Genomic DNA, 25,984 nt, shown 5'->3' with positions numbered 1-25,984 from the left:
CATTTTATTTGTCTCCACCGCTTGCTTTCGAGTCTGTTGGAGTGTGACCCAGACTGCCTCCTGAACGGTTGACCTGCGCTGTGAGACACTCTCGGGAGCCGGTGGTGACAAGTGTTCCTGTGCATGTTATCTGGCATTGTCAGTCGTCTGCTATTCTGTCAGACCCGGCGGAACACCTCGAACAGAGAGGCAACTGAGTGCATGCGGTAGAATAGGTTCAAAGGAATGGCGAAATTGAGAACTGTGGTCCATATGCTGAAGCCAAATGTCTCCTGTTCCAAGCCGTTGTCGTATTGTGGCCGGCAGCCAAAGGCAGGAAGGATCCACAACTGAAAGGAAGACAGAAGTTAAGTGAGTTAAACCTTGGTTCGTCCCTTGGTTGGACACTTGGGGGCAGCGCAACAAGCTGCACACACAACATTGATATATTATCACCATAAAGTTGTTATGGTTAACATGTTGGCAAGCAGTTAACTATCTACACATCCAGCAGACATCCACTCCCAGACAGGGAGCATTCATTTTTCAGTTTCTGCAAACCTCACAAAAATAAATGCTACACTATGTTCACCAGCTAATCGCTAACTTTGAAATAGAATGTTTGGTTGTTATTATTATTATTATTATTATTATTATTATTATTATTACATTTCTAATGTTTACTTATTACTATTATTATTATTTGTGTTCATTTGTTAATTGGTGAAAACAACTGCAGTCTGACACGGTTGATGACAGGGACAGTGAACCAAACAATAAGCTGAACGATGCTAAAATGCTCCAACTCTGATTTGGGTGGTAATACTCTTTAGGTCTGTCTCTAGGAGCGACACCTGTCACATTTTATTTGATCCATTATAAACATAAAAGTACTGATTAGAGCAGCTTTTAAACAATAGCATGATATTTCTGGTTCTGATTCGAAGACATTTTGAACGAAAGGAAACGTGATGGGAATATTCACTGGAAATTTGAGTAAATCTTATCTAGATTCAGTGATCAGTTGTACAAATGCTTACCGAAATGTTGCACATCAGCAGGAAGACAGCAATATTCTTCAGGATTTGCCTCTTTATATTTGAGGGCTCCACTACTTTGTTTCCCACAGGCAGTGGCACCTCTGAAGGTTTCCTTGGACATCTGTACACCTGTCTGCTGTCTTCCTGCTCGTTTTCCATGGTAACACAGGGCCTGTCGGGGGTCTCATAGGCTCTGTTGATGATGCCGTTGTACGGTGGGGCCAAAGAGGAAGTCACTGAGAAGATTTCTGGAGCAGCTGGTAGCTCAGGGTCCTCCCTCTCTCCATCCTCTTGCTGGCGGTATAGGGACTCTATGATGAAGAGGTTCTGGATGTACTTCTCCAGCACAATCAGCAGAGAGTAGGTGAAGTTGGTCCAGCGGTAAGAAGGATTGCTGTTGGTTCCCAACACAGCCACTATGCTGCACCACGACATGAGCCAGGAGCCGATAGACGACCCAAACAGCAGCTCTGTGTCCAGCTGTCTGGACGGGTTCTTGGAAGTGTCCAGCGGTATGTGGTCTGCTCGGTATATGAGCAGGCCTGAAGCACCAGCAGTGCACATGAACACCAGCATGATGATGCCGTAAATGTAGAACATGGAAATGGCTGACTGGCGCATTCGGAGGGACTCCTCCACGTGGGTGATGTAGACCACCAGGATCCCGATAGTGCTGGCCAGTGCAAGTAGACCCAGAATGGGGCCTAAGGTCAGGCCCTGGGTTTTGGTGGCGAGCCTTTTCCGGTTTGAAGAAAGGTCAATGGTGCGTCCAATGTTCTTCCACATGACGAAGAGCATAGCGGAGACGAAGATGTGGTACTCGATGTTGAATGGATAGAGATAGTAAAGGCTGCTGGAGAACATGGAGCAAGTGCTGGTGGTGCAGTTACAGTGAGGCTCTGAGTGCACTGCAAAAACAAAAAAAATCAGATCCAGAGAAATCATGAGACATGTATCCACGTTTATGCTGCCCTACATTAACACTGTGTGTCTGTTTGTCTCAACGTCAGCATTAACAAAACCACAGCAACACGTTTGAAACAAGCCAGGAGCAACTAAAGACTGGGAAGGTTGTGGAATGGAATGCTCCAAAAACACCTGTTTGGAACATTCCACAAGTAAACAGGTTGATTGGTAACAGGTGATAGTATCATGATTGATAACAGATTTTTTTAACAGATTTTAAACTATCGAATAAAAATGGTTTGAAAGCCTTGATGCAAAATTGACGCAACCTTTTTGGTTTGTGACCCGAACCCCCCAAAGCAATGTTTGCTTGTCGGTGCACACTTGTCAGTGGAAGAGGTCAAACTATCCAGCAGTGCAGAAGAAAAAGAGCAAAGATTAGATGATGATTTGAAGAAGAAATAGAATCTTGTGCAGCATGAATATTGTATTAATAATCTTGTGACCCCCTCAGGTTTCTTCCATCTATTGTGAGAGTCCCGACCACAGGTTGGTAAACGCTCCTTTACATTGATGCCACCCCAATAATTTGGATCATCATGACAAGGAAGAAAGAAAGCACATATTTGTCAGCTGACACTAAATTCAAAGAAGGCCCTCTAAGCCTTGTCTTTTCAGATTATTTACGGTATAACTCTGATTACAAAAAAGCTGAGAAGCTGTGCAAAATGTAAATTCAAACAGAATGTAAGCAAGCTAACTGTGTTTACTGACAACAGTTTTACAAAGTCTTCCTGAGCCCATGTAGTAATCTCCTTTATACAATCATGTGTTCACAAAGTGGTGAACCTCACTCCGTCCTTGCTTGTGAACTACTGTTTTCAATTGAGTATATGTCAAAAAGGAGGAGCAGCTTATCACATTATGTTTTATTTATGTTTTACACTGCGTCCCAACTTTTTTTTGGAATCTGGGTTGTATTTATTATTTCTTGTTTTAATTTGTTTTAATGCTCTGAGATTACAATTATTTTCATGGCAGCAGCCACTAAAATGTTTCAATCATGTTTTGATAAAGATCTTTTGTGTACAACTTGATGGTCAGCATTCATTGGCCATATTCTACTGATCTGAATTTGAAATTTCGCTGAGTAGCTGAATGCCTGAGCATCTTAGAGGTTGGTGACAATGCACGTTTTATACTCCTTGTCAAGCCCACCATAACAAGCTGTGGTAATGCTGTTGCCCCCATGAGACCATCTCAACAAAACCCTGCCGTGTGCCCCTCCCTCACCCTCTCCTACCCCTCACCCACTAAAGGCCACCACTATGGTACTGCACCCTTTAATTAAAAAGGGAACGGCAGTCAGGGTGCAGCCAGCCTCACAGTCAGCCGGATATGAGGAGGTGCAGCCGAACCCCCCAACCCTAGGCTTAGCTGTATCAGTTACTGTAATTGCAGCACCCTTGGGAGTAAGCAGCCTGGGGACAAAGCCGTCTGAGGTCAAGCGGGGGGTTGCCAAGGAGGGCCGGTGGTGGCTGAAGTGTGGGGAAAGGGCTGGGGAGGGGGCCTCAGCACTAGCAACAGTGTGTGTCTCCTGAAACCTAATAGAGAGACATTGGACACAAACAAGACCCACTAGGCTGCCGAGCTAACCTCCCTTCCCCTCTCGCAAACCCTCCTCTCCTTCCTTTTTCTTTCATCCGTTGAGGTGAGCTCTCAAGTGGACTATTGTACTTTTCTTCAAGGTACAAGCCAGCAATCGACCCCTTGGCCCTTACCAATAGTGAGGTTTCCGTAGCCCAGGGCAGAGAGTCGTCTCTTATGGTTGTTCAAGAAGTGCTCGGCCTCTGACATTACACCGATACACCACAGGAGGAGGTTGGTAAACACTGCATGGATTACACCAAATCTGAGGAGACAAACAGTTGACAACGAGGTCGATGACCAGTCATCTGAGAGCACGTGGCAGTGTTATGGCACAGGTAGTCTTACATGCATCTAGATTTCATATCATGCACATTCTTTAATCTCTGGTGAAATGTGTCATGACTGTGATAATGAAACATGTTTTATTCATTTATGAGTGCAACAAAATTGGTATAACAACAACTTGAGTCTTGCTAAATTCTAATATCACATATTTCACCTACCTCTCAAATGTTTCAAAGCTCTTGATGACATCTTTGATGTGAAACCAGAGAAAATGCACCTGAACAAAGCAAAAAAAAAACAGACACACCCTTCATATAAAAAGCTGCAGAAAACATCATCCACACTAGCTTATTAAAAGGATATTTTATAAATAGCACAATCTACTTGAGAATTATTTAGGACTCTTCACCAGAATGATTTCCCTTGCCATATGCAGTTACACTCAAATAACGTGGACAATGATAGGATTATATTGTTGCAGCAACTCTGTACATGCTTCACCAACAAAGAGCACATTATTCAAGGACCTACCTGGTTAAAAAGACACAGTGTCTAACGCCACTGAAAGATTATCACTTTATTGAAAATAAAGTGGGGTTGTAAACTTACCTGCGCTACGGTGTGAGTTGCATGGATGACAGGATATACTCCGAGCACAGCCGACACACAAGACTGATAGCCAACATAATACCCGATTCGGAAAGCGTCCATAATCAGTGAAAGGAGTGCCAGGAGTGTCAAGCCACCTACCAAGAAAAGACGAAATGCAGATCAAGTTATTACTGTCGCTGATGAAATAGGATAATTCAGCGTTCGCTTTGGCAATATGGAAAAACAAATCACTTTTCAGGTTTTCTTTAATTTATCACAAACCCTTAGTTATAACCAAGACTGTGGTTTTGGATGATCACATGCTTGAAGACATAACCTAGACCTCTGTAAACTCCAAACACACGGAAAAGAACAACACCAATTTGCCATTTTACGCATTCGTGCGTAATCTTACAAACTCACCTCTTATCCAGCATGTGGTGGCGTGGACATCTTTGTCAGTCCGCGCGCTCTTCTGCCTGTCCCGCACCAGGATGTACCACATCATCCAGATCAGCTGGAGGATCATGAGGCAGGTGATAAAGGACAGCAGGTGCTCTTCCTTGACAGAGGGGCCATGGTGCGCAATAGCCAACATCAAAGCCGCCCCGATCAGCAGCACGTTGGTCCCGTACTGGCCGCTGAGGATCACTGCGTTCTTTCTCGGATAGTCCTCTGACAAACTACTTTTTAGTTTGGAGAAAATCTTCTTGTCTTGCTCCGAGCTGGACGACGAAGAGGAACTGTGACAGTACTTGTTCAGACACATAATATCCAGGCCGCTGTGCTCCACCATGGTGGGAGACGTGGGGAAAAATCGCAGAGAAGAGTCAAGTAAAAGCCGCGCACTATAAGTGCATTTGAGGGAGGCCAGGTGCGTAACCTGTTGCTACAAGGTGGGGATTCAGCCGAGTAGGTACTGTGCCAAACATGCTCATTCAATCTTCAAGGTCCGGCTCACTGGTCACGCATAGTTTTCATGTCCAGCCTCGCTGAGGATGGACTTGATAGATGCCATTGTCATCTTGAAACCCTGAAACTGAAATATCTGGTCGTGTAACTGCAAAATGGGAGATTTCGTTTCAATCTTTGGTGATCCCAGACCCCCGTCCTCTTGAAACTCCCATACGTTTCAGAGAAATCACTGAGCTTGCTGTGCCAACCATTTACCGCTGAAAGAAGCAAAAGCACTAAGCACGGAATGATCCACAATAACAGACCAAAAAAAAAAAAAAAAAAAAAAAAAACGAATCTCGCCCAAATCCACCTCTTCGGAGCAGCTGCCAGGCAGTCTTTCCAAGTCTGTTGAAATCCTCTCAGGGTAGCTATCGGGTGTTAAGCATGCAGGCCTGCATGAGATGAAAAGAAAGATGACATTTCACAAACCTGCGATTTTTACAGGCTGGAGGCAAGTGACCTGTCCTGACAGCGCTCCAGATCCACGTGCCACCTCCTCAGAGCATCATGTCCAACTTGTGGTTCAGATGTGGTGGTTGAAAACTATGTTTTCATGGTGAATAATCAGATTTCATTCCTCAACTTCACAAAGGCTTTTTGTGAGTGGATGTAAGAAGGAGAGCACTGAGACCATCAGCACTGAGAGCTCCTATAGATGTGACCAGTGCAATCTCTGGCGCAACATAAATATCTTGGGCGGACGCGCACAATTAGCATAACAAAAGAAGGACTGCTCACACAGACTGATGTGATTGGGGTGATGTGAGTTTAGGAGGGGGGTGAGGTTACTCAGGAACTTTAAATCGCTGATTTCTTAAAAAAAAAAAAAAAAAAAAAAAAAAGGAGAAAAAAAAGGCTCATTTTTTGAGAAACCGCCCAATTAAAAAGTGAAGCACAGTGAGTGAAATGAATACATGCGGTGGCTTCATAAGAGCTCCTATTCGGCTGTACGAGTCCTGTCAGTCCCTCAGGACAGTCAAGCACCTCAAAACACTCATAAAAACATGCAGACTGGACGAGTGGTTGGCGGATGTTTGGGATCCTCGCACGGACACTTGGTGGTTAAGAAGTGCAGCAGCAGCCTTTCACTTTATGAAACACCCTTGTTTTACTCATATTAGTAAATATTGTCAGTGTCCCGTAAATCTGCGGCGCGTGTCTCCCATTAGACAGAATGAACGGCCCATTACACTCATCAATATGTCTGGAGGGATGATCAAGTTATGCTCCCTAACAGCACCTCTCAACACCATCCGCTGGGTATCGATTTCTTGATCAGTGAGAATCAGCGCGATAAGGAAAAAGAGTCAGATCTTTTCATTATCAGGGGACTTTAATGTGCGATTGATTAAAGTCAGAACATTTTGATTCAATCTGGAAGTGATGAAGCTCTCTGTTGTTTGCACTTCAGGAGCATTCCGTCAGTGAATTTGATTGCCGTTTGAGGACTAATCAATAACAGTGTGATTCACTGTAAAAGCTTTATTTTCAGAAAGAAACGTTTTTCCAAGCAGAGCAAAATTAATTTCTCTTCAAATCAGATCCAAGATTAAACCCATTGTCGTCTTTTAAAATATGATGCAGTGATATAGATTACAGAGCAAAAAAAAAAAAAAAAAAAGGTTAAATTGATCTCAATTTGCTACAGTTTATTGACCAGTAATATAGAAAATATATAATGAGACTCTGAAAGGAACAAATCTGCATGATTACTTCTGATATTGAAGTCAAATTGTAAATGCAGGACTTTTACTTGTAGTGGAGTACGATTATATGGCAGTATTGTTACTTTCATTTAAATAGTTGGAATACTTCATCCACCATCATATCTTTTAAAACATGCTCCTACCATCAAATTCAGAATAAGCAGAGATTTACAAAAATCAATGAAGCTTATGAGGCGAAACACCAGACATATTGTATTTGTACTGTTTTCATGTTCAAGGATTAGCAATTTTTTTATGTTTTACACACCATCCCAACGTTTTGGAATCAGGGTTAGATATACTGTCAGTATTTCTCTGTTTTCTATGTGTAGTGAGGATTAAACAAAAAAAAAAGTCTTTATGACGAACAGGTCTACACATACATACAGTAAATTGGGTCCGCAAAGTTCAGATAATACTGAGCAAAGGGATTTTCCATATTAGAATGATCTTTTCTAAATGCAACTTCTTATTGGTGTCAACTGCAGCTGTATTGTTGTTGTTTGTATAGAAAGGTTCATGTGCCATGTGTGTAAAATGGAAACAGAAACAACAAAAGCATACATATGTATGCATCACCATTTCTCTCATAGAAAAAAAAAACTGAGCATTATGAGATTCCCAAGATATTGTAGTATTGCTGGGATATTGAACTGGATGGCATGAGATTTGCTGGGTGTATGAACAGTAAATGAGTCTGTTGTGTTTATATTTAACATGTCGTCTAATAGGCCAGAAAGTGCAGAAATATATATTTATATATACAAAATGAAATAGTGACCAGTTAGCATTTAATCAAGTTGTTCCAAGTTTTTGGATTTCAGAGTTTTACTTGCAGTCTCGGGTCCAACTTTCTGTATTAAGGTTGTGCTTTATCAAGAAATGATGACAATTTTAGCAAGTAGTGAAATTCATTGAAAAAGTTTATTTAAAAAAACCCCCAGAATATTAGCAGATGTCTTCACATTCCTCACCACAAACATAAAAATAATTTAAAAGCGTTGTTGTTTCATTAACAGTTAGAAATGGTAGAGCTTAGAGTTTGATGCCAAACACTCAGTGCATCACGTTTCTTGACACAGTTGTCATTGCTGCTTTGATAGAACACAACAGTGACGAATCATTAAGCGAGATGGTTTAAATCTCAGCACACCGACACCACAGTGACCCTACACTGCTCAGCCGCCCCTGCCAAAAACCATCAACACCCAATAACAACAGCTGTGTTGTTTCAGGAGGGTCTGATATTCTCACAACTCCATCAGTCCGCTGCAGGCGCACGTCTGCAACAGCCAATCTCTGGAAGGTGTGAAAGACAGAGAGGAGAGAGGACGGCAGGGGCAGAGGAGCACGAGGAGGTAAGGTTCAGGTGGAATCCGAGCCGCTGTTGTTGACCATGTGGTGAACCATTCTCTCAGGTGTAAGGGAAGCTGGCCGGCGCGTCCACATACATTTCAGCAGATTCACAGAGATTTCTATAATTCAGACTTTAAAAATGGAGCACACTGTCACCGCGTTGGATGTATAATAGTGTAGTGTAACACTGAACAGTGTGAAACTGTGTGGGACAGCAATATGTCAAAGTTTTTATGTCGGGTATTGTATCAATGACATCAATATATTTTACACATTATTCTCCCATGGAGTCTTTATTATATGCAGAGAAACCTTGAACTTGAGGCAGATTCTGCCAAAACACACAGAGGTGAAGGGGAAGGAACGGGATTAGCCACCACGCCCCTCAGTAGTGTACGCAGCAGACCTCGCTTTTCTGCTGTATATTTTCTAGTCTAGTTTTACAGAACTGTCGACATTTAGAGCATTTTATTTTAAATCTTGAATAGCTACAATATGCATGTACAGTGACGTGAGCACAGAGGATGCTACACATAAATATGAATCTTAAAAGACAACTGCTGCTGACTTTGAATATGTTTCTTTGAATGTAGGCTCAAATGATGGCTGCTGTGTTCAGTGTGTGTGTGTGTGTGTGTGTGTGTGTGTGTGTGTGTGTGTGTGTGTGTGTGTTGATAAATGCATTTCACATGGGAGATGAGTGTGTGGACAGATGGAAGTGTTACCATTAGTGTGTTCGATGCTGTTGAAGTGCTTTCGGAAGGTGTGTTTTCTATATTGATACCAGTGCTGTTAATGCAGCTGTCCACCCGATTGTTGTTTAAGAAATATGTGTATAAAAACTATAAAAACGAAACACTTTACAAGATGATGTAAAGTTCTTCAAGCGTGAAACACTGCTATTAAATGTTGGTGTTAAAGTAATGCGTGATGATGCAAGAGTTCACCTGAAAAGAAACGTCACAATTTAGGGCCAAATAAAGGTGCATTTACCTCATTAAAAGACACTTTGTGAAGATTAAAATGACAGTGTGTCATCCTCACCTATCACATTCACCCAAGCAAAGAGATGAACATAACCACACCCATGAACTGTGTGAAGAGGATGAGTGGAGTGAAGAAGGACCACACTGGCCACAGTGCCATGTTAAAGCTGCAAGGGAAGTACAATGACACTTACAAATATGCACAACTTGAATTAGTGTGTCACTGCTCATCAATCATATAATGTTAATTGTACACAGATGCCTCCTACACCCATGTGTTGTCACAGCCGCTGCAGAGGAAGAATGTTGGAGGATATGAAATGCCAGTGGATATTTAGATAGTGATTTTTTATGAGTCAAGAACTGCTAACAAAACACTCAAGAGTACAAGCTTGGCACTCTTCCCAAAGTAACATCCAAATGTACTTATTTTGTATTAGACAGCTTCCCATTCTCTTCTAATCAGGGACTCCAGTCAACACAGACTCGCATGTAAATGCTTTCATAAGTTAAACAGTGTGGGTTTGCTGATCACAGGACAAAGACGGCCGAGTGGCCCATCAATTAGTGTAACTGCTGAGACCTGGGAGATTAAACACGCAGCATTAACAAGCTAACAGGGCCATTTCAATTCTCATTTGATCACTTAATGTACTAACAGTCAGGATTATTGCCCTCCTCAGCCCCTCATCAACCCGACAATGCGACAGTGAAAAAAATCAAGAGGTACAGCTAAAAATGTGTGATGATAAAGATCCCAATTGTTTTTAGACTTTTACAAGTATTTTAGTTGAGAATTCCTGAAATTGTGGGACATTTTACAGATTTCTCTGGTGGAAATAAACTACCCCCTCTGTCATTTCTGTGCTGCAATCTTCTCCAATGAGCTGATATCATCTCACCTCTCATCACATGCCAGACAACAATGTTCTATAGTTGATCTATTTTTATTAAACTGGAAGAGCTACAGCATGCTAAGACAGTTTGCAGTTGATTGATTTTGTTGTTTTACCTGCATGATGCAGCAATAAAGGCTGCAGTGGTGATGGGAGGAATGGCAGGGTACTGGTGGTCATAGTTCTGGATGCCTTTGAACCATTCCAGGTACACAATGCAAAACATGGCCAGAGACAGGCAGATGCCAAGGAGTACCAGACCCACATTGAACCACCAACTGGGAAAGAAAAAAAACAGGTTGAAAGGAGGAAAATGTATTCAATACAATCTGTAAGAAACTTATTTAAACTATACCTCATAACTCAGTCACCTTTTAATGTCATCGTTCTCCATGATGTTGCGGAGGAAATCCACATAGTAGGTCACACCTATAGATGCTACAATCCAGAAGATGGAGTGGCTGTTAATGCGAGGGAGAGGTTTAGCATCTTTTTCCTCCTGACCTGAAAGGTGATGGAAAAGAAAGACTTTCAAAAAAAAAAAAGGAGAGAGAGAAAGCTTCATCCCGTGAGGGTTCAAGATGTAAAAACAGGCTGTGACAGATTGAATCCTACCAAATTACAACTTAAAGCAAACTTCGTTCTGAGTGGCACTGAAAGGGTTTCAGTATGGCATATGGACTGACTACCAAATATGAGATTTGTCTTGCCTTCACAGAATGTGCTAAATCCCCACCTTTCAGCCTTAAGGAGCTTTTGAGGTGAAACTGATAGCTTTCTTCGAGATAATCTTACTTCTCAGAGAGCTATTAATCTCTATAATTTACTGGTTGATTAAATGTGTCACAGTCTGTTGTTGGCTGCTGAAGTGCTTCGGCGTGCTGGTCTAACTCTGTGCAGAGTTCACGGTGAACTCTGTGACCCAAACAAGAGATGGCCTACATCTTTAATCAAAGCTGTGCCCAGTGGTCCATCTTGGACGCAAGATATAAGACAGTCCTCTTGCCAGAAGGACTAGTGATGGTATGTAAACTGGAATATACACAGCCATTAATAAAAAAAAAAAAAAAAAAGGGGGGTGATCACTGAACAAATGTTGTGTCTGTTGCTCGTATTACAGTTATCAGCTTACACTGGCACAGAGACGACCCTTGGACTGGGGACAGTGGAGGAGTAGAGTGTCCCTGTATTATGTTGCTCAGCTGACACAGCGTTTGCTCACAGTCAAAACAATCAAGAATTGCTGGATTTGTGCCAGTGAGGGCCTCAAAGTGGGACAATTGTCCACTGTACAAGCTGCCTACACTCCCACATGGTAGACGTCTTTCTGCTATAGTTTTATGAAGTAAAAATAAGTTGTCTAAAGTCTATTTAGTAAGAAGGCTACACACTGGCCATTTAGTTAATCAGAAAAGTTAGCTAGCTATTTTCCTAAGAATGTCTGCTCTGCTCAGCCAGCAGGCTGTGCTTGTTTGGCATTTAAAGTAAGGATGTCAGTGCCCAAACTAGAAGTTTACTAATGTAATATCCCGCTGTGTTTGTAGCGTTAGCTCCACTTTGAGTGTTAACCATTAGCTAGCTCTGTCTGAGCACCAACGTTGAGGCTGGCTAGTCCTGTTAGCCACCATGATGTTTCTGAAGCTTACCCTTCTCATCCTCGTCACCCGAAGTCGTTGTTTGCATGAGAAACTCTGCATCTCGCTTAAATCTATTCCGCAACGTTGCAAGTTCACTGTCATTTAGCATTGTGTTGATGCTACTATTAACTTCCACCAGCTCTGAGGGCGAAATAGTGATTAGAAGGCACTTCCTGGTTAGACACCCGTCGCCTCTTTATGACGCAGTAAAAAGCGACAAATGTAGTTTTGTTTTGTTTTATTTGCCTAAGAAATACCTGAGTTTGACAAACGCCAAGGCGACAGAAGCAAAAGATAAACGATGCAAATGAAAATGGTTAGAAATAAATAAAAAGTAATAAATAAATAACTTCAGTATTTGACATTGCACATTTTCAATTATTCTTAATTTCCAGCATATTGTATTTATTTTATTTTCTGCTTATAAATAAACTGACATGGCCCCCATGAGTATAGAAAGCAATGCTTTGGTTTTCTAAACTTGGCAAAGAGTAAGTGGTTATTCAACAGACAGACAAGATGGAACTTGTCAAGCATAGACTGTAAACACTACATTTACCAAAAGGGCAGTGTTATTGTTCATTTGGTTCATTATCTGTTCCCTGCTACAGAAAAGTTCCCTGCTCATATCTGATGGAAATAGCGTAAGTAGGTCTACCCCCAAGCCAAAGTGTGTTTTGTGTACCTCTTCCACAAAGACCATCTTGACACAGCATCAAACAGACTGGACCACCAGGCTGGCAGTAAAATATACCCTCAAAAGGGGAACTGAAGATATTTGAGCAAGAAAGTCTGACAGTGCACATTTGCTCCCATCCCTCATAAACTCAGTATAATGCATAGTAGCTGGCTGTATTCCAACGTTTATCTTGAATGTATACCTTTACATGGCGCTGGCAAGAATCTGACACTGCTGATACCTTTGTCCCATTTCACTCTCAATCGAAAACTCTTCAACGAGAAAATGAATAGTACTTTATTGTTAGTTGCGACCACTTGTCCTGTAGCAAATACTTGCAAATTCTAGCTTCTGTCGATAGCATTATGTTGCTAGTTTTACGCACATCAGAAACTAATGCAGTCCAGCACAAGTGTCCTGCAATAAATCTTACCATCATGGAGGTGTAATGTTAGGCTTGAGCTGGAAGTGTGTGTTTTGCTGAAGCCTGTAATTTGTGGTGCAGTTGGCCAGTGTGGCATTATACTCCCAACATTCAAATACCCTTGTTAATATTAATGGGGTAAATGAACCACTCTGGCATGCAGTCAGGGAAAAACAAGCGTTTTTTGCTCACAAACAGGGAAGAGCAACAGGGTCACCAGCTACTTTGCATCCATGAGAATTGCTTGTTCCTGTGCAGATGCATCAGATAAGAGTGTTATCCCACACTGTGATGCCAATTTTTACTAGTGTGGTTCTTACTCTGGGGATTCGTGAGGGAATACTTGGTCATGTTTACCACCTCTCTACGATGGCACGAGCAGCATACAGTAGGTGCACTCACTGCTGTACAGGGCTGTCTGTGTAATAACAACATGTAAGACAGACTATATGTAACTTTGGCTGAATGCAGTGGCAATTACAGGTTGACAGCCAAAATGCAGCATATCATGTGTAGCAGATAAGCAGAGACGTGTTATAAAGTCAGCAAAAAAGTTGAATTATGTTAGTACAGTAACATCTGTCTAAGCTTTGCTATCGCAACGAGAAGCTACTGGTCCAACCAGAGTGAGTAAACGCTGTAAACCCACGTGTATTCCATTAAACAAGGATGTATTTTGTTACTTGACTGACAATTAAAGACAAAATGTAAATGATCAAACATGACAATAGAGAAGGACCAAGTCAGTGGACTGTCTGAATAATGTCAGTTACACATCAATCTAAAGTTTGCCATCGTTAGCTAACAGTAGCAGTCGAAGCTAATGGTCAAACCATCTACCAAGACTACAGTGAAACTCAAGTGTAATGGCATGAGCAAGAGTGTTTTATTGCTTTTAAGTTAAATGTTTGAGGAAAAACAAGTTATTTCTTCTTTCAGAAATCACATATTCTCACTTTAAAACAAAAGGTATGTATTTATTTGAAAAATGACATTGTTTAGATAGCTGTGGCTGCCACCAAGACCAAAGTTCAGGGATGAAGCTGCCCTGTTTAAGACATATGGCCACACTAATCCTGCAGTATCTAATGTCAAAAAACACAATGCTGATCTGCTGTTTTGAAACAGAAAAGACAGGCTTAGTTTCAGTTTTTCAGAGTATCCTGTGGGGTCTAGATTAAAACAAAAGCACTAAGCAATATTGAGTCCCACTGAGGACAAGAAAACACAATTTAAATACTCGAAAACTTGAGTAACAGCTTGACTAATACCCAAAGTATGCAATATACAATTACAGGTAAGCAGTGTGATGAATGAGCATCTGTGTTAAACCTGCTGGGATTAGCAGAGCTTCATAAAGCTGGGCACATTTCCTCCTGTAGCTTGTGTGTGTGTGTGTGTGTGTGTGTGTGTGTGTGTGTGTGTGTGTGTGTGTGTGTGTGTGTGTGTGTGTGTGTACACAGGGTAAAGAGGCTGCTCATTCTAGCGGTGGAAAATCAGACAGCATTAAAACTTCACCTGAGGCTGACACCAAGCGTCTTGCTTCTATGGAGCTTCTGTGTCCCTGGCCAAGTGAACCCCGTTCGGGGTGCCGAGGAATGTGCATTAGCTTCGTCCCGTGTGAGAGTCAAATTCACCTCAGGTGCACCTCTCCCGTTTCCCTTCCCCCACGCCAACATCCAATCCCACAGATAAGGTGCCATTTCCCAGCCTTACCGTGGGCTTGGAATGTGGAACAGAGCAGCCATCTGTCACAATTGTCATTTCATACATTAAACAACACTGACAGGTTGTAAGGTCATTTGTAAAAGTTTTCCTCGGGCTGACTTAACAACTGCAATTGGCAAAACTACTGAACAGAAACAGGACATGTTAATTCAGTTATAAAATTAATGAATCTCTGACATTATGTCACCTGTATAAAAACATCCAAAGGAGGTCAACAGACAACAATAGCATTTCAATTTTTTAAAGTCTATGAACAATAGACATTTCATGCCGGACAGGTGAGATAAACAAATCTAGTTTAAAAGTCTAACTCGGTCTTTCAAGACTCTAAATTTGGGATTGTTGCTGATCTTCTTGTTGAAAAGTGCTAGCACTTCCTGCTCGGATTTAAAATTTCTCCCACTGGTGAAAGAGTAGTACGCTGCCAAAACCTGTAAAAGAGGAGCAAGCTCTTAAGACCACATTAAACCAAAGACAACTCAAATATTCAATATTATTAACAAGAACAACATGCTGAGTTTAGGAGTCAAATGGGACTGTGTGCAACAAAGACCTACAGAGTCCACAGAGTAAGTGAAACACTCCATGCCTCACCTTCTTCCTGAGTTTCTTTACTGGCAGTTCCTGGTCAGGTGATTCTTTCAGTACTGCCTTGATATTTCCCTTCCAGTTGAATTTGCCTGAAAGTTAATAAGAAGCATAAATTAGCTACTAGAAGAGGAAATATTCACTAGAGCCATGTTTCCACTGCATGGCACAGCTCGGCTCAACTCACTTTTGGTACCAGGTGCTTTTCTCAGTTTTGGATTCACTGCAGATAGAACCCCTCAAGGCAGGTGAGATTCTTAGCTAATCGCCATAGTTATTCATCTTCAATGCAACACAGACTCAGGAACAATGGAGGATATGGAAGGAATGGTGTTATTGATTCTGTCAGCGGCTGTTAGTCAGAGCAAACAGGCAAGCTGAATGCAGCAAGACAAAAAAACTACTGAAAAAAATCAAGTGAGTTTGGAAATTACATTAGAGCGCAGCCGAAGACGACTCTGTTCACTCCGTGTCGCCTAACTGACGAGTCTTGTGACGATTCTCTCACCCATCAGTGGTCTGAAGTGTTTTCACTCCACTAGTTTGTATTGGTTCAGCTCGCTTGCAAACTCAACTGAGGTGATACCAAAGAAAGCACCAAATTCTAACTTTTGCCAGTGCAGGTCAATTCACGTTGAGCCGAGCTGTACCATGCAGTGGAAACACGGCGTAGGGGTCCATTTCCTCACTGGCAACAAAAGAAGCGACACTGACCCCTGGTGGCTTCCTTCATTCACATCATTACTTATTTTCTAAAAGATGTCAATCAAAGTCATGAAGGAAAGCATCAGACCTTTGGAGACTGCTTGATCCTCAGTTTCCTCAGTCTCCTCTGCAGCTTGGTCAACTGAAAGAAAGGCAATAAAACAGCTTCAGCTAAACATGTCATTATAAAATCTAATAAAAACATTGTTTTCACAAGTTAAAAAAAGAGACAGTTTGTCCATATTTATAGAGTAACACAAGACCATAAGAGCGCAGTCAAACAAAGCGGACATTCTGAAGTATCTGAGCGCTTTCACAAAATTGACCAAAATTTTAAAATAACTGACGTTTTAATCAACATTTGGTGACTGAGAAAACTTCAAAAGCTGCTGATACAAACATTTAGCTGTTCCACAGTTTAATACCAGTCAAGCAAAGAAATAGCTTTTATCAAAAGCCACAAAGTTTCACTAGAGCTAATAAGAATGTACTGAAACAAAGACCCTGTGGCGGATTAGACAGCACTGTGCAGTGAACAGCACCCAGAAACAGACTGTGGGTAGACATTTAGAAAACCGTCTTACTTGTAATTTTTTTCTTGCTGGATGGTTCATTTTCAGCATCCTGTCTGTTCTGCTCTTCATCTCCGTCTTCCTCACTGCTGCGCTTCCTTTTCTTGTCCTTTTTTTTCTTCTTGCCTGCCCCTTCGTCTTCTGGTTCCTGTGTAACTGTCTTTTCAGCACCTTTCCCAGCCTTCCCATGCTTCTGCTGACGGGCCTCTTTACGCTCCCGTTTGTTCAGTTTCTTCTTCTCGACGGCTGGATGGCCGTTCTGCTCCCCATTTCCATTAGCATCTACTGTGACTTCAGCCACTGTCTGTTTGGCTTTTGCAGTCTCTTGGGGGGCCTCAGGAGGCTGTACGATTATAGGTGGTATCAGGGCAGAACTACATACATATCTAATACGTGCATCACCCTTATTTAAAAGGAAACATTTGCATTTAGAAATAGCAAAATTGCTCCAATAGCAGACAACCTAGATATGATGATAACTGGGTAAGATAAGTCAAGTCAAGGCTGTCAATGCTGCTATATGTACAGGACATTAACAGAATTGAAATATCGTTTCCCTCAAATCCCTGGTGCAAACAGCAATAAACATGAAATATAAAATATAATATAAAAGAGAAATATAAAAGAAATATATACAAGTTAAAAAGATCTAGATAAAGCTAATAACTGTAGCATGTTTCTCTTGTACTTCATTCAGAGCCACCGAAAGCCTCTGATCTATTGAATGTAAATCCTTTGCCTTTGAACTAAATAAAGTAAAACTAGATTTTCACCATGTCTGCTCTATACTGACAGACAGTGAGTAATATGCACGGTAGCAAAACAAACAACAATAAAAGCGTCCTTTAAGCAGAGTAACTTACACTGTCAGCTGCAGCCAGGATGTCCCACACTTCCTCGTGAAGATTGGTGTTTGCTATTTTAAGACTGTTTCTCATCCAGTTCTAAGGAAAAGGACAAAACATGAATATTAAATAGTTCATACATGCAAGCTCCCACTGCTCACACACAACACATGGAAGACACAGCAGCTCATCACATAGTTTGACCAATAAAGCATACAATTATTAGTACAGACCAAAGTGAAACCAACCTGAAACTTTGCCTTCTTTCTTGGGACGTTATCATACATACTGACTTGTCTGAGCACATCCTTCAGTTTCGCACTGACTCCAGGCTTGTTCATGGCTTCGTGGACCCTCTATAGGAGAAGAAATATCAAGTTAGAGAAAAAAAACTTTCCTTCTGGACACGTTAGCAGTGATGGGCGTCGTTTCACTACATGTTACCTGTATCCACTGCTGTTGTTTCACGTCTCCTTTGTTTGCCTTAGCCTCGTAGCCTTTGCCTCCATACTTCTGATCTTCACTGATGCATTTATTGTGGTTCTTGTAGTCATCACCCCTGTTCAACACACACAGAGATGCCAATACACACGTGGAGCACTGTGAGCTTGGTGACCAGTGCTATGAGCTTATCCAGCTAGCCGGTATTAGCTAAACAGAAAAGAAGAATACAGTAGAAACTGGGTGATTACCAGAAGTCTTTTCCACAATCGATGCAGGACAGGACCTGGCAGCCCCGGCACATGTTCACATGTTTATCAACCTGAGCTTTTTTCAGGGATTCACCACAGCCGTTGCAGGTGAAGAACACCATTTTTAAGGACACGTGTGCTTCACTGCGCTGTTTAACTGATTCAAACCAATCTGCTAACACAAGGTGTAACTGAAACTAACAGCCCGACAGTATTAACCGCAATCGGTTCAATCCTCATGCGAAACTGGGACCCGACTGTCCACAGTCAGGAAGTTACGAGCTAATGTTTGCTGACGTTAACAAAAGCTAACTAATATTAAAGTAAAACCGAAGGCTGGAAGTAGCGGAGGATTTATCGAAGCGTATAAATGATGTGAGCCGCACCGTTAAACTCGTTTTGTTACCGTTCCATGCGCATAAACTTTTCAAAACACACGTGACCATAGCGACATTCGGTAGCTACATTAATAGTAGTCCGTGTGAAAATGCACCAGATCAAGTGTTCCGAGCAGAGCGGCAAAGAATCGTGTACAAAGCCTTTTCCTGTATTCAATAGCTAAATGCATATAGCGACTTTAAGCATGGCCGCTAGTGACGCCATTGACACGTTATAATGTATTAAAAAGTCACTGCTTCTTAAAACAATCGTCCATCATGTTTTCTCCTCCATGTTCGAGCCGCGTCAAATACCAGTTGTACCAGGAAGTGACGTGAGGTTGTTACACTTGAAAAGTGACCCATCATCCAAATAAAAGGTGGACACTTCAGATGTAGGTTTGGACTTATCTTTTATGACCAACGTTACTGAACTAACATTATTTAGGACTTAGGTTCCCGGTAGAATTCTCGAGGCAGTCGCCGCCGCAACGATTCACACCACTTACCACCTGTGGTTGGTTAGCATAGCTTTTTAGTTAGCCCGTTAGCAGTTTTTCGTCCAATTTTTGCATGGGTGGTCTCGTCGCACAGCCACACTGGATTCTGCGCGGTTGTTAAATCATATATACTGTATGAATGTTACCATCTTAATAGTGTTGTCAGCACTCGCTTGCATCACTTTTAATATGGTTGCATTTCAAGGACTATTTAACCAGAGGATTAGTTAACTAACATCTCCTTAATACGAGATTTGTTGTTTTTGACATGTGTCCCCTTGGCTCGCCTTTTGATGGAGAAGTTGGAGCTGAGAGGTTTAGAAGCTGAGTGATCATGGACACCCTGTCCAGCCACAGCTCCTACCTGCTGCAGCAGCTCCAGGAGCAGAGGATTCAGGGGCTGCTCTGTGACTGCATGCTGGTGGTCAAGGGTGTCTGCTTCAAAGCTCACAAAAATGTCCTGGCTGCTTTCAGCTCCTATTTCAGGTGCCTTTATGTCTTTATATATTTAATGTTGTGACACATCAGTGAACACGTCATTGAATCAATGGCATGTTTCTATCCTCATCACTTAACTAAGTCAACATACTCTGCTGTTTTAGAGTCACACTGTGTCAAAAGTACTGCTTTGATCTTTCCAGGTCTTTATTCCAAAATTCCCCCAGTCAGAAGAATGAAGTGTTCAACTTGGTCATCCAGGATGTCAGTGGCATCGGCCAAATATTGGACTACATGTACACCTCCCATCTTGACATCAACCAAGATAATGTTCAAGCACTCCTGGACATCGCTCAGTGTTTGCAGGTTCCAAACATTCAGAGCATGTGCAATGCTTTCCTCAAGCCTTGTCCTCCACCAGTGGAAATCCCGTCATTTTCTCTCCCAGGCATGCTGAGCTCCGAGCACGACTGCCTCTTGGGGAGCAGTCTTCCTCATGACGTGGACCTCAACTGTTCCTCTGAAACCCAGAGACCTGGCTTCAGCAGTGACATGGACCACAGCAAAAGGATGCCCGTCGCTGTGCCTAATAGCAGCTCAAACTGTGACGCAGCCAGCAGCACGCAGGCGCCCGTTGAAAAGCAGCTTGTCCATGGGTACAAGCTCCGGAACTTCTACAGTAAGCAGTACTTCAAACAAAGTGCAATTCAGACTAACAGCGCAGCGTCAAATCAAGGCCCAGGCCCTTTGGTGCTGGTGGAGGAGCAGCAGTGTCAGCTCGGGGTCAGCCAGGGAGGCAGCCACACCCCTGTATGCTCAGGAAACACAGCCCAGCCCAGTCCTCCCTGCACATCTGTGGCCGTTGAAAAGAACCCTGTCTCCTCTTTAACACCCTCTGATAATTTAAACACTCCCAGTTCTAACTCAGCAGACTCCACGCTTAACAAGCCAGTGCGTCCAAAGAAGGCCGTGTACCTGAAGAAGTACAACTACCTCCGATCTCAGAAGGCTTTGGAGGAGATGTTTGCCGAATCAGTCAGTGAACCTGTCCTCAGCTGTCCCAAAGAGAGTCACCAGGAAGAGTCTGTGGTCCAGTCTGGAGCTTCAGAAGCCCCTGTTGAGGACCTTAACGCAGACAGGGAGGAGGTTACAGAGACGCCAACAGATGCACAACTTCCCAGTCCTCCACCTGTGATCCAAGAAGAGCAAAATCTGAAGACCGTGCCAGAGCCTCCGCAGCAGACAGGACACAAGCAGTACTGCTGTGAGGTGTGCGGGAAGATCTTTAAACACCCGAGCAACCTGGAGCTGCACAAGCGCTCACATACCGGTATTTCCTGCTTATGATTTCCTTACAATTGCTTATTGTCATACAATAATATGTTCCAGTTATGATTGTTATTTAATTGCAATGCAATTTTTAGACACAAAGCTACATTTTTCATTGCAGGTGAGAAGCCCTTTCAGTGCAATGTTTGTGGGAGAAACTTCTCACAGGTATCGTCCGGTGTATTATTCTGATTTGCCACAGTTATTCTTAGATGGGAAGATGATACTGAGATGTCAAACTGATTTTGTTTCACAGGCTGGGAATTTACAGACACATTTGCGGCGACATTCTGGAGAGAAACCGTACATCTGTGAGTTATGTGGTAAAAGGTGAAGTACATTGCATGTGTCCATTTTCCTCATTTATGTTTCTGGATCTGTATTTTTTTTTTCCAGTTTGCTGCTTATTGTAGTTTTCTATGTCCACCCTTATGAAGACAAATTGATTGATAGTTTCCAAAGCTTGGCAGTATATAAAGTTTATATTGCATAGCAATAATAATTTAACATTTTTATAATACTGTCTTAAAATTACATGTTGAGGCAGTAATGAAGAATTTGTTGTGATGACTGACTGATTGAATAAGAACGGACTCTATCTGAGTTTATGCCCCAGTGATATGATATTTTCCCGTTATTACACAGTCCTAATGGCCCCTACAGCTACCTGTAAATTGAATGTTCGTCTGTGTTTTCCAGCTTCACTGCATCAGGAGATGTCCATCGTCACAAAGTGGTCCACACAGGAGAGAAACCACATCTGTGTGACATATGTGGTCGAGGTAAATAACTCTTCTAAACAGAAGCAATTATCCTTAATCCATCATCTATATGTAGTTTTTACCTCATGGTCTCATTCTCAAGTTGAACCTTTACAAATGATTGTCACAGAGCCAGCTGGAGACTTGGGAGACATTTTGTGTTTATAATGCTGGTGTGTTTTTTTTTTTTTTTGCTGTCTTGTTGCTCAGGATTTAACAATTTGAGTAATCTCAAGGAGCACAAGAGGACTCATGCCACAGACAAGACTTTCACTTGTGACCAGTGTGGGAAATCCTTCAACACGCACAGAAAGCTTCTGAAGCATAAGGCCCGTCACATTGGGGAAAAACCACACAGCTGTGCCACCTGTGGTAAGGAACAGACTCTGTTAGGGCTGAAACAATTAGTCAGTGGACAGAGAGTCAATCAATAACTATTCTGATAATTGATGGAAAAGTCACCTAAGTTACTTTTTAAGGAGAAATGATCAACGTTTGATGGTTCCAGCTTCTCAGTTGCAAGGATTTGCTGCTCTCATTCCAGTATTTATTTATTAAAGTATATATTTTTTAAATTCAGTATGCATTATAACTAATTCATCGTGTTTTTCCCCTCAATCTGTGTTGTTAATTAATGTAGGGAAGTGCTTCATCGGCTCAGGGGACCTGCAGCGTCACATACGCTCACACACCGGTGAGAAACCCTACATCTGTAATGCCTGTGGGAAGAGCTTCACCCGCTCTGCGATGCTGAGGAGGCACAGCAACATGCACTGCAAGGGCGCTCCAGCCGACAGCCCGGTCACTGACAACTCTGACCCACCTCGCAGCTCAGATGGAGCGGCCTCGTTCCCCAAACCCATCAGCCACAGTAAACCTCATGCTGCAGCCAGCGAGCAGCATTTCCCCAGTGTGATGCCCCATGCAGGGCTAGAGAAACCCTCGCCGTCTCCAACTTCACCAACACAACCAACACCGCACATAGACACTCCACCTCCCAGCATGCACCTCAGCCCAGCTTCTAACCCCACTCCCCTTCCAGAGCTGCGCTCGCTGGTACCCCATCACCTCCTTTCATCCAGCCACCAGGAGAGAAGTGCAGCGCTGACCGCCACAGACCACATGAAGCTGGCCAAACCCCAGCTACCTCAGGAGGCTGCGTATGGTCCGTATGTGGAGAACGGGAATATGTCGGTGGAGATGGGCAGAAGTCTGGTGGGGAGGCCTTACCTGCCTGCCTCAGACAATCACTGCAGTTCGCTTACGTCTTCGAGCAGGCCCAATAGTGGGTCCTCCAGGTCCAGTGAGGGCCAGTTTATCTCCAGTGTAACTCTGTGGGGCCTGGCCATGAAAACTCTGCAGAATGACAACGACATGGAGCAGTAAAATGTTTCGTGGTCTTCAGATAAGCACAGCATAGCCATCTCAGAGCACTTTTCACTGATGTTTACTTTGTTGATTTTGATTGCCACCACCTGGCTCTTGATTGGTTAAAACCGACATGTCACAGAAACATGGTCGCTTCTTTGATGAAGCAAATGTGAGATGAAAGTGCTTCCTATTTTTTCTTGAACTAAAGAAATCAGGAATCTGCTTTTGTCAGTAGATGGATGAAAATTGCTGTTGTGCTGCTCTTAAAGTTTCCAAGGGTGATGTTTTTCTGGTGTGTTTGTATATACTGCACTGCACTGTAAGATGTAAACACGTAGACCTATTTTCAACTGTCAGTGTCAGATCTTAATGTACTATACTGTATATTCATATAAGAATAAAAGGTGCACATTCTATTTAATGTATGTGTCCGTGTTATTTACTAGAAAACATTTCTCGTCATTTTCTGTCTTATGCATTGAGAGCTTCAGAGCATGTTTTCACAGTTATGAATCAAACAGGCTTTCATTTGGTTGAGTAGGTGAATAACTGCTCAGGAGTTTTTCAACCTTGTGTGAATCATGCTGTGAGCGCAACAGAAAGAATCTACATCCACAGGTTTGTTCTGGAGGCCTTTACTGAGCACTCATATCCAACAGCTGTAAAGTGTTATGCCTTCAAATAAACTACAGAGGGAGCTAGAAACCATGTGGTACAGGTCAGGTTGGAACGTGTAAAGAAGATTTGGGCAAAAAAACCTCAGATCATGTCATCATCTTGGTGACAACTTTTAATACAAGGTATAACTCAACCCTTGGAGGACACGAAAGCTACCACTGATAAATTCTATGGCAACATGTTATGTAATACTTGTCCACTCAGACCACTGAATGAATGTTGCTTATGGCGTGGATCTGCGTTTTTAGGAAGGCTGAGTATGTTGGTGACATAACTGTCAGCAGTCAGATTCACACTGACCACACATCCAGTAAACACCGTGCAACATCGCTGCTGCATGTGAGACTTGTAAACAGGGCACCGAGTAGACAGCATTCACCACGAGATGCTGATAATTGGCCATCATTGTCACAACACACAGAGCCATGCCTGCCGCATTAGTTGCCTAGCAACACATAGGATAAGTGTTATCATGGTGTTAATTCTCCGTCCTTTACATCAGCTTCCCAACCACTGATGGACAAGAGACGGAAACTCTGGTTAAGAAAGTGCACTTGACCTCCGATGCTTCACACGAGAGCTTTTGTGTGTGTGTGTGTGTGTGTGTGTGTGTGTGTGTGTGTGTGTGTATTTCTAAGTCTATGTAATGTCTCCAGAAGGGTTGGGAACACGACTCTGGAGCACTGAAAAATGATTCAAAGCCTGGTGAGCTTGAGCGTGTTCTCACTTTGTGTGAGTGTGAAGAAAAGCCTTCTGTCCTTCACGACTTGGATGCAGAAAGCAACAGATAAAAGTATCAGAGAAATGTACTGATCTTCATCAGGCATCAATAACAACACCGTTCCTGAAGATTTACAGCCTTCATCATATCAAAATTCACTTCACACGTATCCACCATGACAGCTGATGGAACACCCAGGAAGTGAGAGAGCCTTGAAACAGTAGTTTGTCATTGTATTTCCTTGACGTGGGGGACTTAAGAGACACAGTTTAAACAAATGAATGGTCAAAATCAAAGGCTGACATAATCTGACTTTAAGTCTCTAGCATGGCTTTAACTCCCAATACCACGCAATATACGCTTTATGTGTCATAGCTCAGTGGTGAGCTATTCTTTGTACTGTCACGCACTGCTGTACTTTTTGTACTGCAACCCTTTACCTACCTGGTAAACCCACCCACCCACAACTGTTTCCCTCCACCAGCACCAGCTTGTAACACAGGTGTTCTGTTATTTTGTAGTCTCCAAGGCCAAGATGACATTGCTGGAGGTTTTTTTTTTATTAATGTCCTTTCAAGAAACAGGCATGCACGCCAAAGCAATCAAACAGAAGAACCATTTCTGTCCACACGTCGTCACATTCATTATACACATACTGTATATACGCATCAGCCATGCGAAGGTCTCAATATAATTCCTGTGAAATATGTATTTCAATGTAAAAAATTGCACAGTAACGTACAGCAGATGATACATGTGTATGTACACAGGGTAACGTTTTCCTAACATATTCCAGCATTCTTTGTACTGCCACGCACTGCTCTTCGTGATGGTGGAGAGCCCCATTAAAGGTGTTTAAAACCTCAACAGTAGTAAACAAAAAATAGTCATTTTCCTTGGCAAATATAAATTAAAAATCAAGCACTTATCACTATGATGTTGATAGATGAGGGGGAATAATATTTCAAAGGAGGACATATCAGCCTTATCTGTCTCATATCATAACTGTGGAAACCAGCATGTCTGCAGCAGATTGAAATAACCAAGAATTTGAAAGCTTGTCACAAAATCATTTGCATACATTTTACATTATTCAGAAATGTATTTTCATCTGGATGTTCAGACACATCTGGACTAAAGGAAATACTGTGCTTCTTGTGCATTCATTACATGCTAATCATCATACCAGTGACCAGTGTTGCTATCTGTCACCGGGATGGATGACTTTGAAGGGGAATTCTGTCTTTCCATGACCGCCCCCCCCCCCCCCCCCCCCCCCCCGCCCCGGCGCCTCCCTCTCTCCATCATGCTAAAGTTAATCCTGATTATGCACGCTGTCTAACTGGTGCAGAATGAGACCAGGGCTAATGCCATTTTACCCTGAAACATTTCCAAAGCTCATCTTTTGTTTCGGTATCTAATCATGTTTCATTGCTTTGTGTTGGTACAGGCATATGAAGATCGCTTTAATTAACAAGTTAGTGTGAAATGTGTGAATCCATCCAAATGCGGTCGACTGTGACATTTTTCTGCAGAGGAGGAGCAGAGAAGGAGCGGGTTTGCCTGAACGTCTGGCAAAAATGTCAT

At 42.5% G+C, this 25,984-nt stretch overlaps 4 protein-coding genes across 6 annotated transcripts; 1 reads left to right on the top strand and 3 right to left on the bottom strand.

Moving 5' to 3' along the window:
* Positions 1–158: 158 nt before the first annotated feature.
* On the bottom strand, positions 159–5,558 carry otop1 (otopetrin 1). Its single transcript, XM_076750569.1, has 6 exons — positions 4,875–5,558; positions 4,470–4,606; positions 4,079–4,137; positions 3,707–3,837; positions 1,020–1,927; positions 159–329 (listed from the first exon to the last, which is right to left on the bottom strand). The coding sequence occupies exons 1-6, from the start codon at positions 5,245–5,247 to the stop codon at positions 159–161; spliced, it is 1,779 nt and encodes a 592-aa protein (XP_076606684.1). The 5' UTR covers positions 5,248–5,558.
* A 2,461-nt stretch (positions 5,559–8,019) lies between these two features.
* On the bottom strand, positions 8,020–12,181 carry tmem128 (transmembrane protein 128). Of its 3 annotated transcripts, none has more exons than XM_076757734.1 (5): positions 11,999–12,181; positions 10,724–10,856; positions 10,469–10,630; positions 9,515–9,623; positions 8,020–9,417 (listed from the first exon to the last, which is right to left on the bottom strand). In XM_076757734.1, exons 1-4 carry the CDS (start codon positions 12,096–12,098, stop codon positions 9,524–9,526), a joined length of 495 nt encoding a protein of 164 aa, XP_076613849.1. In that variant the 5' UTR covers positions 12,099–12,181; the 3' UTR covers positions 8,020–9,417; positions 9,515–9,523. The 3 variants fall into 3 exon arrangements, with proteins under 3 accessions (XP_076613849.1, XP_076613859.1, XP_076613840.1); XM_076757744.1 differs by having other exon boundaries at positions 8,020–8,601; XM_076757725.1 differs by having other exon boundaries at positions 8,020–9,623.
* Positions 12,182–13,958: 1,777 nt separating this feature from the next.
* Positions 13,959–18,690, bottom strand: lyar (Ly1 antibody reactive homolog (mouse)). The gene is made up of 8 exons (XM_076743361.1): positions 18,223–18,690; positions 17,975–18,089; positions 17,779–17,886; positions 17,549–17,629; positions 16,698–17,028; positions 16,202–16,255; positions 15,415–15,500; positions 13,959–15,251 (listed from the first exon to the last, which is right to left on the bottom strand). The coding sequence occupies exons 1-8, from the start codon at positions 18,342–18,344 to the stop codon at positions 15,114–15,116; spliced, it is 1,035 nt and encodes a 344-aa protein (XP_076599476.1). The 5' UTR covers positions 18,345–18,690; the 3' UTR covers positions 13,959–15,113.
* A 225-nt stretch (positions 18,691–18,915) lies between these two features.
* Positions 18,916–23,419, top strand: zbtb49 (zinc finger and BTB domain containing 49). The gene is made up of 8 exons (XM_076753348.1): positions 18,916–18,994; positions 19,402–19,585; positions 19,741–20,867; positions 20,988–21,034; positions 21,123–21,196; positions 21,566–21,648; positions 21,838–21,999; positions 22,268–23,419. Exons 2-8 carry the CDS (start codon positions 19,434–19,436, stop codon positions 23,011–23,013), a joined length of 2,391 nt encoding a protein of 796 aa, XP_076609463.1. The 5' UTR covers positions 18,916–18,994; positions 19,402–19,433; the 3' UTR covers positions 23,014–23,419.
* Positions 23,420–25,984: the final 2,565 nt, after the last annotated feature.

The sequence above is a fragment of the Chaetodon auriga genome, chromosome 2, assembly GCF_051107435.1.
Source record: "Chaetodon auriga isolate fChaAug3 chromosome 2, fChaAug3.hap1, whole genome shotgun sequence".
Lineage (NCBI taxonomy): Eukaryota > Metazoa > Chordata > Actinopteri > Chaetodontiformes > Chaetodontidae > Chaetodon > Chaetodon auriga.
Note: the sequence above shows the minus strand (reverse complement) of the source record. Positions and strands in the feature narration are given on the sequence as shown.

Coding starts and splice junctions, on each gene's coding strand:
- otop1 (XM_076750569.1), bottom strand. CDS start 5,247: ATGGTGGAGCACAGCGGCCTGGATATTATGTGTCTGAACAAGTACTGT. Junction 4,138..4,469: donor CAACTCACACCGTAGCGCAG/GTAAGTTTACAA, acceptor TGCTTTGTTCAG/GTGCATTTTCTCTGGTTTCA. Junction 1,928..3,706: donor CTACGGAAACCTCACTATTG/GTAAGGGCCAAG, acceptor TTGTTTTTGCAG/TGCACTCAGAGCCTCACTGT.
- tmem128 (XM_076757725.1), bottom strand. CDS start 12,098: ATGCTAAATGACAGTGAACTTGCAACGTTGCGGAATAGATTTAAGCGA. Junction 10,857..11,998: donor GGGTGACGAGGATGAGAAGG/GTAAGCTTCAGA, acceptor ATCACCTTTCAG/GTCAGGAGGAAAAAGATGCT. Junction 10,631..10,723: donor GAGAACGATGACATTAAAAG/GTGACTGAGTTA, acceptor TTTCTTTCCCAG/TTGGTGGTTCAATGTGGGTC.
- lyar (XM_076743361.1), bottom strand. CDS start 18,344: ATGGTGTTCTTCACCTGCAACGGCTGTGGTGAATCCCTGAAAAAAGCT. Junction 17,029..17,548: donor TCCTGGCTGCAGCTGACAGT/GTAAGTTACTCT, acceptor ATAATCGTACAG/CCTCCTGAGGCCCCCCAAGA. Junction 16,256..16,697: donor CAGCAAGAAAAAAATTACAA/GTAAGACGGTTT, acceptor CCTTTCTTTCAG/TTGACCAAGCTGCAGAGGAG.
- zbtb49 (XM_076753348.1), top strand. CDS start 19,434: ATGGACACCCTGTCCAGCCACAGCTCCTACCTGCTGCAGCAGCTCCAG. Junction 20,868..20,987: donor GCACAAGCGCTCACATACCG/GTATTTCCTGCT, acceptor TTTTCATTGCAG/GTGAGAAGCCCTTTCAGTGC. Junction 21,197..21,565: donor TGTGAGTTATGTGGTAAAAG/GTGAAGTACATT, acceptor TGTGTTTTCCAG/CTTCACTGCATCAGGAGATG.